Below are 13374 nucleotides of genomic sequence, written 5' to 3' on the forward strand. Positions count from 1 at the left end.
GAATTGGTTTAAGGCTATTGACATCTGGCAGCTATTCTTTAGTAATTATTCAGAGAAAGGTATAACTAGCTGAGTGCATGCAGCTTAACGATACGAGACTTTTCTGATATATCAGCCAATCTCAGTGTATAGCAATTTAACAATAATATTGTACCAAGAGCTGATCACCAAGTTGTCATAAATTGATTACTTACTGTAATTTTTGAATCTTGCATTGCACATTTGGACCTGAAGATTTAACTAGCAATACTCTTCTACGTTGCAGCAGCATCCTGGTGTAAGTACCTCAGTTGGGGACGCCTTGCATCCATGTATTTTGCAATGACCGGTATAATATTCAGAACATCGCAAACATTAATATGGTTGCCTTTGTATACAGCTGCTAGACGCTATCTTAAAGACATGCAAGCTTGTATATCTTAGTACCAAGTGAACCAACAGCTGCCTTGCTGATCTTATGCAATGCAAGTGGTAGTTGTTTCTATCTGCAATGATGGCCAGAAATCTGAAACCAGGTGCAGGACAAAAGATATTATGTACAGATGGCATTGCGCTCACGTGCTTGTTGGTTAGAGAATAGGAAGCAGCCTAGGCCATAGAATAGAATGGCCAGAAATCTGCTTGTAAAATATTTTTTTTTTATTTTTTCCACTTTATATTCATGATCCTGATCCACAAATTTGGAGGTGGTGTTCTAAGCAATTGTTGAGTATGTGAGTAATGAATTCCATCACAGTTAAGTGCTGAATCGCACCCTTGTTTTTTCAAGCATTGTGGACTTATGTCAAAATAGTGCATTGGTTCTCGTGGACTCTACGTCTCTGCCACATTTGTGTAGGAAGCAAATTATAGACTTCTGAAACTAATTCCTTCCGGACGACAGCAAATACTTATAAACAAGTTGCAAGTTGTAAACTTTTGTGCAGCCGTTATTTAGTATGTTCATCTTGACCTGCTGACTGTTGGTTGATTTCCATTTAGATTTGTTCATGTTTATCTCTATAATTTCACTGGGGTGGTGTGCTGTCTTCAGTATCCTTGTGTGAGCGGCCAGCGGCGAGCACTTCACTCTTCTTATAAATTTGACACCGAATCGGACGCAGCCGCCGAACCTGCCGGCTCCCGGCTCACAGCGGCACGGGCGGGCGCCTCCCCCGGCAGGTGTGCCCTGCGCCGCGGGAATCTGCTGGCTGCCAGCAGATGGGATCGGAGGAGGAGGGTGACGGAGGTGCCACACTTGGCTTGGTCCGCCGCTGCTCGGGAATGGCCGCCGCAAGGGACCGGAGGAGGGAGCAGACGCGAGGGAAACGGCGGCGTGAATTCGGAGAGCCGGACAAACGTGACTTCACCTTTGGATCAGGCCTGGCCTCGGGCTGGGCTTGACGGGCTGGGCCCATGCGGGACCCAGTTGCAAAATAATAAAAATATTAATTCATTAAATTTATTGCTTTGAGATGTGTGCAGTCTTGAGGAGGAGTACCGGAGTAGTTTCTATTTTTCAATACACTTAAATATATACTATATCTAAGACGTACCCAGTGCAGAAAGCTCCCGCTCTGTGGATCTGGGAAAGAGTGTCAGTGGCAAGCCTTACCTTCGCCTGTGCAATACGAGGAGACCACGACTCAAACCCGAGACCTTCCAACGATAAGGCTCTACCGCTTGCACCAAGCCCGTTCTTCATACTATGTCTAACTATATAATAAAATTTAGAAAATCTATATTTTCTTATAATTTGAAAGAAAGGAGTAGAAAAGAGGAAAAAATTACTTGCAGGTCACTAGCAGCACACAATCTCTTTACTATGCAGCACATAAACGATATAGGCGCAAAACTTCCAGAAAATACCTCTCCTCTTGTAAATTTCCCATTGGACCCCTGTGGCTATAAATAAATAGGGGCTATATCTTCTGACCCATCAAGAAGTAGCGCGTCAACATTCCGTAGAAACCCAGGGGAGAAACTGCAAAAACAAACTTGCCCAAATGGCAGAAAAGGTAGTCCTACCTCCAAAAAAGAGAGTGCGGTTCAGGTTCACGTCCAACCCCAGCGCGGGAAGCAGCGCAGGTGGCGGAGGCGGAGGCGGCGACGGCGACAGCGCAGCAGCACCGGCCCCCGCACTGCGACGTGAGCCCTCTTCTTCGCCGCCACGTTCACCGTCGCAACCCAAACAGCTCACGTACAACCCCGGCGAGGGAAGCAGCGGAGGTGGCGGGGGCGGTGGCGCGGCGGGACAGGAACTCTCTTATTCGCCGCCGCCGCTTTCACCGTCGTCCCCCGGTGACGAAGTCCCCGGCGAGGCGGGACGGGAACTCTCTTATTCGCCGCCGTCGCTTTCATCGTCGTCCTCCGATGACGAGGTTAGGCTTTGTTCCAGCTTCATGCGGGTGTCTTGGGGAGTTGGGGTTCGGTGCGTTGGCATGCTCTTGAGTTGCTGCGCTTGGTTTCTTGGGGATTCTTTGTTCTGATAGGGGGAGAGGGATTCCTCAATTGGGCTGGTTGTAGGCTAATTTTGGTTTGAACATGTTCCCAATTTGATTGGCGGGTTCTTGATTTTTGGGGAACACAGAAAAGAATGAAGTGACGGATAAAAAAAAGCAATGCCGGTTCTTGAATTATCGCGGAATCGTGTGCTACGGCAACATTGAATGGGGGTTTCTTGCGAAATGCTTATCCCGTTTAGATGACTGTGTCGTAATTTGGGGTTCCTTCAGGGATTTGATCCAATTGCAGGCTGGCTTGCTTTTCTTTTTCCCTTGGCATTTCCTGAAAAGAAAACTCGCTCTATGTTGAGCACATTACTTAGATTTTTTTTCGTGCGTTCTTGGGTGTAAATGGACATCTCGTGATGCCAGAGAGTATGACGTGATGTGCATATCTTGTGGAAAGTATTTTTTTTTAGATTATGTGGCCGTCAGTTGACCAGAACAAAATAGGTGGATTTATTGGGATTGTCATTGGGTTCTCCCTGCTTCCATTTGGAAAATATGAATTACCTGATGATTGTAACTCACTAGGATTCTAAGGACTCGGATGATGAAAAGCCGAACGAATTTCAAACAAAAAATGGATGGGGTTCTCTGTTCATGAGTGATCCTCAAGTTCTTTTTATGTACTCGAGTGATCCACAAAACCCCCCTCATTATATTGGCCGGCAAAATTGTGAGCCGCTCACCAGACAGAAGTTTCTTTCACTGCACCACAATTGGCAACAGCTGCTAGATGGCAAGAAGACATACCTCCGTCCTCCAAAGAACAGCCGTGTTGCCAAGGACAATTATGACGACAGCGTCTTTGTAACCCCAGAACCTCCTGAGTTGGCACTACATCGTCAGGTATAAATATTTTAGCCTCATAAGCTACTTAACTGCATTTACTTGTTTATTCCTTAGTCATGAATTGTTTCTCCTTCATAGGGAAGTTGCTTTTTTTTGGTGCTCAATGAAATGGTCTGACATCTGTAATTTCGTACCATTATCAATTATCACTAAGTATTTATACCATTGTAAAATTTTCTCCATTCAACACCTGTGATGCTCTGATCATACCCTGTCCATTGTGTTTCTAGATAAGCTTTGCTCTTTAATGGCAATAAAATATGTGATGATGATATACACTAAACTTTCTTTGAATTGTTTGAAGATTGATGTATTTTGAAACTGATAGATAATGTCTGGGCTTTGTTAGCTTATATCATAGAGAATCAACATGGATAGTTACCCATTCCTTGAGTGTGTCCTAAGTCTTTTGGCTTAAATAGTCCAGTTATGATTTCTTAAATACATGAAGGATATGGCCGAAGCGTCTCTCGCTGTCCTGGATGTTTCTGTTCCATGATCTAAAAAAACTGTTACCCCAAAAACAGATTTAGTCTTTCCTCCTAAAACAATTCTTATTTTCATGTCCTGGAAAAATGTAACTTAAATATTGCCATCAACAGATACAATGCGCCATGCAGTAAACAGAAGTGTTTGTACAGTAAAAGTATCACGAATGTCAACCGTAAGTTCAGTGTGTTTTAAACGATGTTGAAAGGTTGGCTAGTTGGCTACCAGAGATCTTACAGATTCATGATTTTGCTGCAAGCAATAGCTAGCTAGCCTTTACGTGCAAAGGCATTTTGTCATATGGTTCTCAAGCATTTCCTGTAAAAAGAAGTGAACTCTTGTGCTCCAAGCATTGCCTCAGCATGACTTATCTGGATAATTCTAAGTTTTATAATCTTATGAATTAACTATTATGCCTAGTGTGATGCTAACTTTTACAATCATAGGGGCCACTATCGTATTTGGTTGGTGCAGCTGCTGAAATACCTACCGCCCAGCAGCAGTACAAGGTTTGTTTGTACACTGTAAATTTGACTCTAGAAGCACTGCCATTATTAAGAGCTTTGTGCATACCTGAAAATCATTCTTTGTGCAGATACTTAGTGAACATTATGTGTGCTTCAGACCAATGCGAAGCGATGGGTCACAGTTTTACAGAGCTTTCCTTTTCTCTTACTTGGTAACGATCTCAGTTATCTTGTTCATGATGATGTTGTTGCTTTCTTCTTCTGCACAAAATCTTAACATGCTAGTGTTGTAATCAGGAAAACCTTGGGAAAATGCAATGTAGTCAAGCTGAGGTCACTCGCTTAATGGAATGCGTGGCAAGGTCCAGAGAGAATTTCTGTCGTTTACAATGGAATAATGCGTACTTCTCAAATCCGGAAGCATTTTTCTCAAGTGTTGTTTCTGTAAGTATTATTCCAGCTTGCAAAAGCATGAATTTGTATTGCCTGATCGTTTTATCCTAATTTTTTCCTAGTAATTTGTTCAGTCGGCTATGCACAAAACAATCATGCAGGACTTCTTGTTCCTTGCGAAGAATAATGCGGAACATCTATTAGTTGCCAAAATACTTATTGTGCCCCATGGCCTGAATCATAGAGATTACGTAATGTGTATTTGTTCAAGGAATCTTAAGTACTTCTGGGGATAAGACTCTCTCTTTTATGGCCGGGGCTAGGGGTTTTCTGCTGCTTGCTTTGGCTTCATCGTAGTTTTCTGGTATTCGATTTTTATTGTTCTTTTGTTCCAGTGGGGTGTGTGTAACTTCATAGGTTGTGTGTTTTAATACAAATTTCTCTTCTTAATGCAATGGTACACTGACTCTCCTGCATATTAAAAATGTAATGTGTACAGAATTTACAGTTCTATAGAGACAGTAAAAACAGTAGTACAGCATAATTTACAGTAGTACGGTATAATTTACATTTTGCAGTTATAGAAACATGTGCTCTCATTCCCTATACATGGGAAACGAGGTAACTTTGTTTTAAAACAATAACAAGATGGAGTGCACAGACACATATATGATATGGAGTACATGAACAAAACAACTTAAGAGCTCATGAGTAATCACATATATCACATTCATACTTCTGCACTAAAAACTCCACTGTACTATCTGGTATGCATTTTTTTTCCATCTTTCTTGCATCTTCACATCTAAGAGATAAATGGTTTATGAAATGGTACTTCTTTTTTATATAAAAAAGAATGGCACTGAATACCTCATTATGCATCACTTAGGAGTGTCTTTTCCTGAGATTATACTTCAAAGTAATTATATTAATCACTACAAATGTCTTTATGTTCTTTCAGGAGTTTGAGCACTTGGTCAATTCAGTTGCAAATGGGTATGTTTAGTTCCTTACTTCAGTGATCCAATTCTTTCAGTAATCAATTCTTTCCATTACACTTATGTTTATGGAAAATTCTATTTTATTTTTTTCCTTTCTAGGCTAAATTCTGATGAGCTTTACGCGATAAGCCTACAGGAGATTTCGTCATCTAGGAGTGAGGATACGATGCTTTTTGGGATGTGTTGTTTGTTTATTTGTTCTCTATTTAACATTTTTCTTTGGTTAGTTCTTTCTTTGCTCAGATTGCTGACAGAGGTTCATATCCGTACACATGAAGCGGACTACAACAGATTATTGAGTATACCATCATTTCAAGTAATTGATTGTTTTCCTTTTATGCTTCTGTAACAATTATATATCATTAACGATGTGCTTGCTTTCCAAGTTAGCCTTCTCTCAATGGAAATATGCAAACCGTAGAAATGAAATGCGAGCAACTTTTTTTGGTTAATAAGGAAGAACCAAGCTAACCAATACTATGCCATTTACAAATTGCTCTTACCATTCTGCATTTGTGGCTTTGTAACAGTTTTGCATACAATATGTGCGTCCATTTGGCGCTGGCATCGAAATTCTACAAACAAGGGCTCTATCACAGGCTCTTGGCATCCCAGTGCACGTAGCATTTGTGGACGGTGCTATGAAAGATGGAACTGTGCAAGTGCAGTGCCTTGACTTCGTTCCTCAATCAGAATCAGGAGTAAGCAGAACATCAGGATCTCTCAGTTCAATCAGACAGTACTATCTATCCAGTGCAACTGATAAACAGCCAGTCTTGCCAGCTGGAAACTTATTTTCGTCTGATCGCATGCCTCTAGTGACCATATTCATGACGGCTGCCCACACTATTGCCATTCTTTATCGCAAGTGAACAGATTCGGAGTATGCGGCAGCCTCTGGTTGATGGTTCTAACAGGAACTGTTTGGGTGATAACATGGATCTCTATTGATAGTCTACTCTAGTATTGGTGTTTGATTGTGCATCTGCTTCCAAATTGTATCTGGTTACACTTTGTTGCCCAAGACAAAAAAATACTCCATTTGCTGGGATGTGCTCATGCACACAGTTTATGAAATAAATTTGGACTTGGCATAACATGCGAGGCACTGTTTCTCTTGTTGCTGGATACTTAAGCGCACTGGAACCAGTGGGAAGAACACCTTACACTAGGAGCAGTGGAATAGATCAGTTAGCTTTTTTGGTTTACTCTTGTTATGGATGTTGTTCCCAGTTGCTTAAGCAGTTGGATGGATGATTCACATTTGGTAAGAGCATATGAAGGACTAGTTGTTTTCTGATACAGCAATATGTGGATTGGATCGTACATCTTCAAGGAACAATAATACTGTAATTTTCAGCATGAAGGAATTGTTTTGTGAGTCCCTGTTGCTGCAGGCTTTCCTTTGGTCATTGATTGGTAATGCTTGCTAAAAGTTGGATGTGTTCTAGAAGTAACTTTAAATCGATAATGATGTGGAGTTTGTAAAATTCTTTGAAGAGACTTCTTGTAGAGAACTAGGATTAACATTGACAGCAGACTTAATCAAATGAAAATGTAGTACACGAGCAGTCATTCTTTTGGAATAAGAATACCCATGTGACTGAATGGCGTACTCAATCAGTCTTGTGTATTGCTGCAGCTTGCATAGTACAAATAGGGTTGTTGAGTAGAAGTTTTAAAGCCTGGTTGTTGAGTAGAAATTTTACAGCCATCTGGGAGATTAAACTGGAAATACAGATTTGCTTCAAGTGGAAGGCTATGGACATACATCGCCGCCTTTACTTGACATGATGAGTGGTTCATGACATTCCAACACAGATATAAAAAATGGAAACCTCTGCAATTCAATTTGGCTATTTTTGGCTCATTGCTGAACAGCGGCAGTTAATCCCAACAGCACAAGTTAATTTGTCCATTATGTTCACTGTAATGTTTGGTGCTGGCTTCCCGGTCATTGGAGTTGTGATCTGCAGAGAACAGATACAGCAGAGAGGGAGGGATAGACAAATAGGAAGGTAGCTTAGAGAACAAGATCAGATAGGTAGGAGAATAATTCTCATTCTCCACTTGTCTTAGGTTCTAATCAGTTATCCTCTCCCTCACACTGACCAACACGTAGTGTATGCTGACTTTGTTTCCCAGCCTCAAGTTGTATGCCAGATATGCTACAGAGGTGCCTGATGACTGTGCACGTGCCTGTTGTAGCTTGTGTGGTAGGGCACTGCTTAACGACATTTGTAGTCCTTCCATATCTATCTCTGGCTGAAATGGAGTCCATTTGACAAGCATTTGAGCAGCAGCAGAAGCACTGCCTTTTTACCAGTCCTGTGTCCTAACCAAAATGGACTCTGGCAACAACGGCATATTGTCCAGAACTCTAGATCAGGCAGCTCAGGGTCAGCGAACACTGGTGTGTATAAATGGGTATAATGTAAGGTCATTATTTGTGACTTGTGAGGCATTAAACACAAGGTGAATCTTGCATTGTTCTGGTAGAGCTAAGCAATATGTTGTTGAATCCTTGCACTTTAGTACTCCTAAACTTGGGGTTAGGTAGGAGGAGAAAGCTTCCAAAGCCATGTTCTGAGAAAGCTTCCTTCCAACCCATGTACCGTGACGCCGGCGAGAGGACGTCCACTGCCCTGCACAGCCCCAAAGAAGAAGAGCAGAATCCCTAGGTCTTCTAAAATTGGGGGAAAATGCGAGATCAATGGAGGGGTGTCGAGCAGAGGAGGAACTGAGGTACCTCCGTACCTGTAGTACCAGCGAAGGAAGCTTGGGTTGGAAGGAAGCTTTCTCAGATGAGAAATCGATTCCAATGGAGGTGGCAGCACATTTTCTGTCTAGTTCAGGGTTCCTATAGGAAAAGGTACTAAGGCAGTGCGGGGAGGTAAATGCAAAACGTGTCAAAAGACTGTCCTGTTCGCTTCGTTGAATGAGTGATTTGTTATGAGAGAAAAATATTATACTATGGCTGATAAGTTCAAGTGAATAGGGCCTCTGTACGCCGCATGTCAAGGACGTCAGGTCCGAGACTAGCAGGACTCCGGCTACGGAGTTTGTAGCCGCGACCCGTGGTAGCTGGGTGAGGTTTTGCCCCTCAGCTCCAGTCGGTTTAGAGGAGGAAGAAGAGAGATTAGGTAATGATTCTTTCTTGATTATTATTCATCATGATTATTCTCATATATAGGTCATTCAGCACTATAAATTGGAGCTGATTGCTCCTAAATCTAAGGTCTTGATCGGCTATTATTTTCATCTAGCCACTTACCATTTCTTCCTGATCTGCATGCCTGGAGATCACGCCCATATCTTCAGCTAGCGTGCCTGCCTGCATGGCGACCGCGCCTAGATCCTCAGTGGCTCTGCGACCATCTCGGGCGCGCCGTTTCCTTGTATAGGCGTGGCCCCACATGACATCTCTCCCCCCCTCGACTAGCAGCTCGTCCTCGAGCTGGAACGCAGGGTACTTGTGGAGGAAGGAGTCCACATCTTCCCAGGTTGCAGAGGCCGCGGTTTCTCCCTTCCATTGGATGAGCACCTGTCGAACGCCGTGAGGCAGGCGGATGCGCACTGCCCGTTCGGGCTCTGGAACAGCGGCGCCATTGTGGGTGACCGGGAGAGGTGGCGGTGTAGCCGGCGGATCACCGATGAACTTCTTGAGGAGGCCGATATGGAAGACGTCATGCAGCCTAGTGTGCGGAGGCAAGGCGAGGCGCACGGCAACCTCATTGATGAGCTTGGTGACACGGTACGGCCCGAAGAAGCGAGGCTTCAGCTTTCCTGTGGTCGCCTGGGGCAGTGAGGCGGTCGGGCGATGGCGTAGATGGAGTAGAACCCAATCGCCCACCGCGTAGGAGACTTGCTAGTGCAGCTTGTCGTAGTGCAGCTTCTGGACCGCCTGGGCTTGTTCAAGCCGGTAGTGGATGTCCTCCAAAAACTCGTCACGGTCTGCCATGCTCTTGGCGACGGCAGCGACACGAGTCTCGCCCGGCTCATAGGACCGAATGGTAGGCGGGTTCCGGCCGTAGACCACCCAGAACGGCGTGTCGCGGAGCGAAGTTTGATAGGCCGTGTTGTAGATATATTCCGCCCACGGCAGCCAACGAAGCCACTGATGGGGTCGGTCGCCGGTGAAGTAGCGTAGGTACATGACAATGACGTGGTTGGCTGCCTCCGTCTGGCCATCCGATTGCGGATGAAAAGCCGTTGTCATGTGCAGCTTGGTGCCCATGAGGCGCATCAGCTCCCTCCAGAACTTGGAAGTGAACACCGGATCACGGTCGGACACCATCGACTGAGGCATGCCGTGGAGTCGAACAATGTCGGTGAAGAAAGCCTGGGCCACGGACTCTACAGAATACGGATGAGCCAGGGGAATGAAATGTCAATACTTGCTGAAACGATCCACCACTGTCAGTATGACAGATTTTCCCCCGACGCGTGGCAACGCCTCCACGAAGTCCAGACCGATGTCGGTCCAGACCACCTGCGGGACCAGCAGCGGCATGAGTAGGCCAGCCGGATGAAGATGTTTCGATTTGTATCGCTAGCAGGTGGAGCAAGCTCGGACGTAGTCCTAGACCAAGCGGCGCATGTTGGGGAAGTGGAAGTCGCGGTAGAGGCGGTGCACGGTGCGCTGCACACCCTCGTGGCCGTCCTCGTGCACGGCGGTCATGATTTTCGGCAGTAGTGGTGACGCCGGCGGAACGTAGAGGCGAGAATCATAGGCCACCATGCCGTTCATGAGGGACCATGGCGTCGCCCGGGTGCCTGCAGTGATCTCGTCCCTAATGGCGATGAGGGCTGGATCGGTGTCCTGAGCCTGGCGGAGGCGCTCGATGTAGTTGAACCTTGGCGTGGAGATGGCAAGGACATCACCCTCTTCAGTGTCACGGCGCAAGAGGGCGTCGGCCACCGTGTTCGTAGCGCCGGGCTTGTACTCAACGGTGAAGTCGAACCCGAGGAGCTTGCCGACCCAATGATGTTGTGGGATCATCGCGAGGCACTGGTCGAGGAGAAATTTGAGGCTGTAGTGGTCCGTGCGCACCATGAAGCGACGTCCCCAAAGATATGGACGCCAATGACGGATGGCGTGGACGAGGCCGATCAGTTCCTGTTCATAGGCGGCGAGGGAACGGTGTCGTGGTGCGACGGGTCGACTGAAGTAGGCGATCGGGTGTTTCTCCTGGATGAGCACTGCCTTGAACCCATGGGTCGATGCATCGCACTCGACGACGAACGGCTTGTCGAAGTCCAGCAAGGATAGAACTGGAGCCGAGGTGACCGCGACTCTGAGGGCCTAGAATGTCGCGGTGGCGTCAGGGGTCAAGCAGAACCCTTCCTTCTTTAACAGCGCCGTGAGGGGAGCCGCAATGGTGCCGTAGTTGTGGATGAACTTGCGGTAGTACCCCGCCATGCCAAGGAAGCCACGTACTGCACGCGCTGAGTGAGGCTGGGGACAGTCATGGACCGCCTGCACCTTGGCGGGATCCATGGCGACACCAGCCTTGGTGATGACGTGCCTCAGGTAGGAGATGGAGGCGACCCCAAAAGCGCACTTAGAACGCTTGACGAAGAGCCGGTGCTGCTGCAGCACGGTGAGGACAGCACGGAAGTGTCGAAGATGATCCGCCCAAGATGAGCTGTAGATGAGGATGTCATAAAAAACACGAGCACAAACCAACGAAGGAAAGGGCATAGGACATCGTTCATCAGTGCTTGGAATGTGGCCGGAGCGTTGCACAGCCCGAACGGCATCACCAGAAACTCGTATAGCCCGTCGTGTGTGCGGAACGCCATCTTGGCGATGTCGGCGGGGCACATGCGGACCTGGTGGTAGCCCGAGTGAAGGTCCAGCTTGGTGAAGAACATGGCACCGTGGAGTTCGTCCAGCAACTCATCAACCACCGGGATGGGAAAAGCATCCTTGACGGTGATCGCGTTCAAGGCGTGGTAATCGACGTAGGAACGCCACGACCCGTCGGCCTTCTTGACGAGGAGGACCGGGGAAGAGAAGGCCGAAGAGCTCCGGCGTATGAGCCCCTGGTCTAGCATGGTGGCGTATTGCCGCTCAAGCTCGTCCTTGTGCGTCGCCGGGTACCGGTAGGGGCGGACGGCCACGGGCTGCGATCCTAGCAGGAGGATGATGCTGTGGTCTCGGCTGCGAGGAGGAGGCAGCCCGTGGGGCTCGACGAAGACATCGGAGAAGGAGTCGAGGAGCTCATCCAGCAAGGTGGCGCTGGCAGTAGTTGCACGGAGGCTGGGTGCGGCAGGGCCTGCCATCCCGTGCCAGCAGACGTCACGCGCGTTCCGCTTGAATGTCATCGTCCGGGCGTGGAAATCCCAAAGGATCGGCCCCAGCGACACGAGCCATTGCGTGCCGAGGACCACGTTGTAGCCGCGCGAGAGGCATGACGAATAGGTCTGCGGCGAAGGTGTCGCCGCTAATGGTGAGCGTGGCCTGGCAGATGACGCCCAGGTAGGAGACGCGCTCGCCGTTGGCCACCGTGGCCGTCAGGTGAGGACGGTGCTGCAGAGGAAGTCCTGTGCGCTGTGCGGCTGCCTCGGAGATGAAATTGTGGGTCGATCCGGAGTCGAGGAGCGCGATGAGGGACGTGTCACCCAGCGCGACTTGGATTTGCATCGTGTCGCTGAAGTGGACGCCGACGATGGCGTGGAGCAAGAAGTGGGGACTCGTCTCGGTGTCGCCTTCTTCAACGTCCTCGTCGTCCTCCACAACGCCCTCCAGCAAGAAAAGGCGCTTGCAGACTCGGTTGTGGCCCCAGCCAAACTTCTCGTCGCAATTGTAGCAGAGGCCCAAGCGACGACGTTCCTCCTGCTCGGCCTGGGTGAGGCGCTTGACCGGCCGGCCCTCCACGGTGACTGTGGCCGGGGCGGTTGAGTTGGTCACGGGCGGCGCCGACAGAGCAAGACGCGATGCAGGCGCTGGTAAGAGGCCTCGGGGCGCCGCATGAGGTGGAGGCGTCGCGTACTGCTCCCATAGTTCGAGCTTGCGCGCCAGGCTCATAGCTCCGCGCGAGGGACTGCGGATTATGCACCTCGACGTCAAAGTTGAGCGGCGGTTGGAGGCCTGCGGTGAAGAGCTGTACCGTTGTTCCTCGTCTAGGCGGCCCGCGCGAGGGAGGAGCGCTTGGAAGCGATCCTAGTACTCCACGATGGTGCCCGTACGCTTGCACGCCACCAATTCGCCGAGCGGGTTTGAGCGCAGAGGAGGTCCGAAGCGCAGGTGCAGCAGGTCCTTGAAATGGCGTCATGACAGAATTCCCTCGTCCGGCTGTATATGGATGTACCACATCTGGGCACCTTCCTCCAAATTGTAGGAGGCCATCCAAACCTTCTTCTCCTCCATGATGCGCTGCTGGTGGAAGTAGGATTCGCAGCGGTTAATGAAGATGAGCGGATCGGATTTGCCGTCATACCGCGGAAAATCCAATTTTCTAGAACCGTGGCGGCCGGTCCTGGTGGTGCTCCCCTGTGGCGGACTTGTTGCCGGAGGAAGATGACGTCGGCTGGGCAGCGTTCAGGCGTTGGATCTCCTGAGAGTTGGCATCGACTGATGCCTGCAGAGACTTGAGGGTGGCGGCCAGGGCGTCCAGAGTAGCCTGTAGAGCGGCCTCCCGGTCTCCCATGACAGTAGTTTGGTGAGGGGTGGGCGGGGCA

At 48.2% G+C, this 13374-nt stretch overlaps 1 protein-coding gene across 2 annotated transcripts; it reads left to right on the forward strand.

Annotated features, from left to right (window-relative positions):
* Positions 1-1985: 1985 nt before the first annotated feature.
* On the forward strand, positions 1986-8086 carry LOC136509281 (uncharacterized). Of its 2 annotated transcripts, XM_066504093.1 has the most exons (9): positions 1986-2360; positions 3018-3335; positions 4274-4336; positions 4423-4506; positions 4592-4738; positions 5649-5683; positions 5788-5843; positions 5916-6004; positions 6219-8086. In XM_066504093.1, the coding sequence occupies exons 1-9, from the start codon at positions 1986-1988 to the stop codon at positions 6558-6560; spliced, it is 1509 nt and encodes a 502-aa protein (XP_066360190.1). In that variant the 3' UTR covers positions 6561-8086. The 2 variants fall into 2 exon arrangements, with proteins under 2 accessions (XP_066360190.1, XP_066360189.1); XM_066504092.1 differs by having other exon boundaries at positions 5788-6004.
* The last annotated feature ends 5288 nt before the right edge of the window (positions 8087-13374 follow it).

This window comes from Miscanthus floridulus, chromosome 15 (assembly GCF_019320115.1).
Source record: "Miscanthus floridulus cultivar M001 chromosome 15, ASM1932011v1, whole genome shotgun sequence".
Classification (NCBI taxonomy): domain Eukaryota; kingdom Viridiplantae; phylum Streptophyta; class Magnoliopsida; order Poales; family Poaceae; genus Miscanthus; species Miscanthus floridulus.

Excerpts from the sequence above, each read along its gene's own strand:
- LOC136509281 (XM_066504092.1), top strand. The coding sequence starts at position 1,986 with ATGGCAGAAAAGGTAGTCCTACCTCCAAAAAAGAGAGTGCGGTTCAGG. Across the intron at positions 3,336-4,273 it reads AGTTGGCACTACATCGTCAG|GGGCCACTATCGTATTTGGT; the intron begins GTATAAATATTT and ends TTACAATCATAG. Across the intron at positions 4,507-4,591 it reads CTTTCCTTTTCTCTTACTTG|GAAAACCTTGGGAAAATGCA; the intron begins GTAACGATCTCA and ends TGTTGTAATCAG.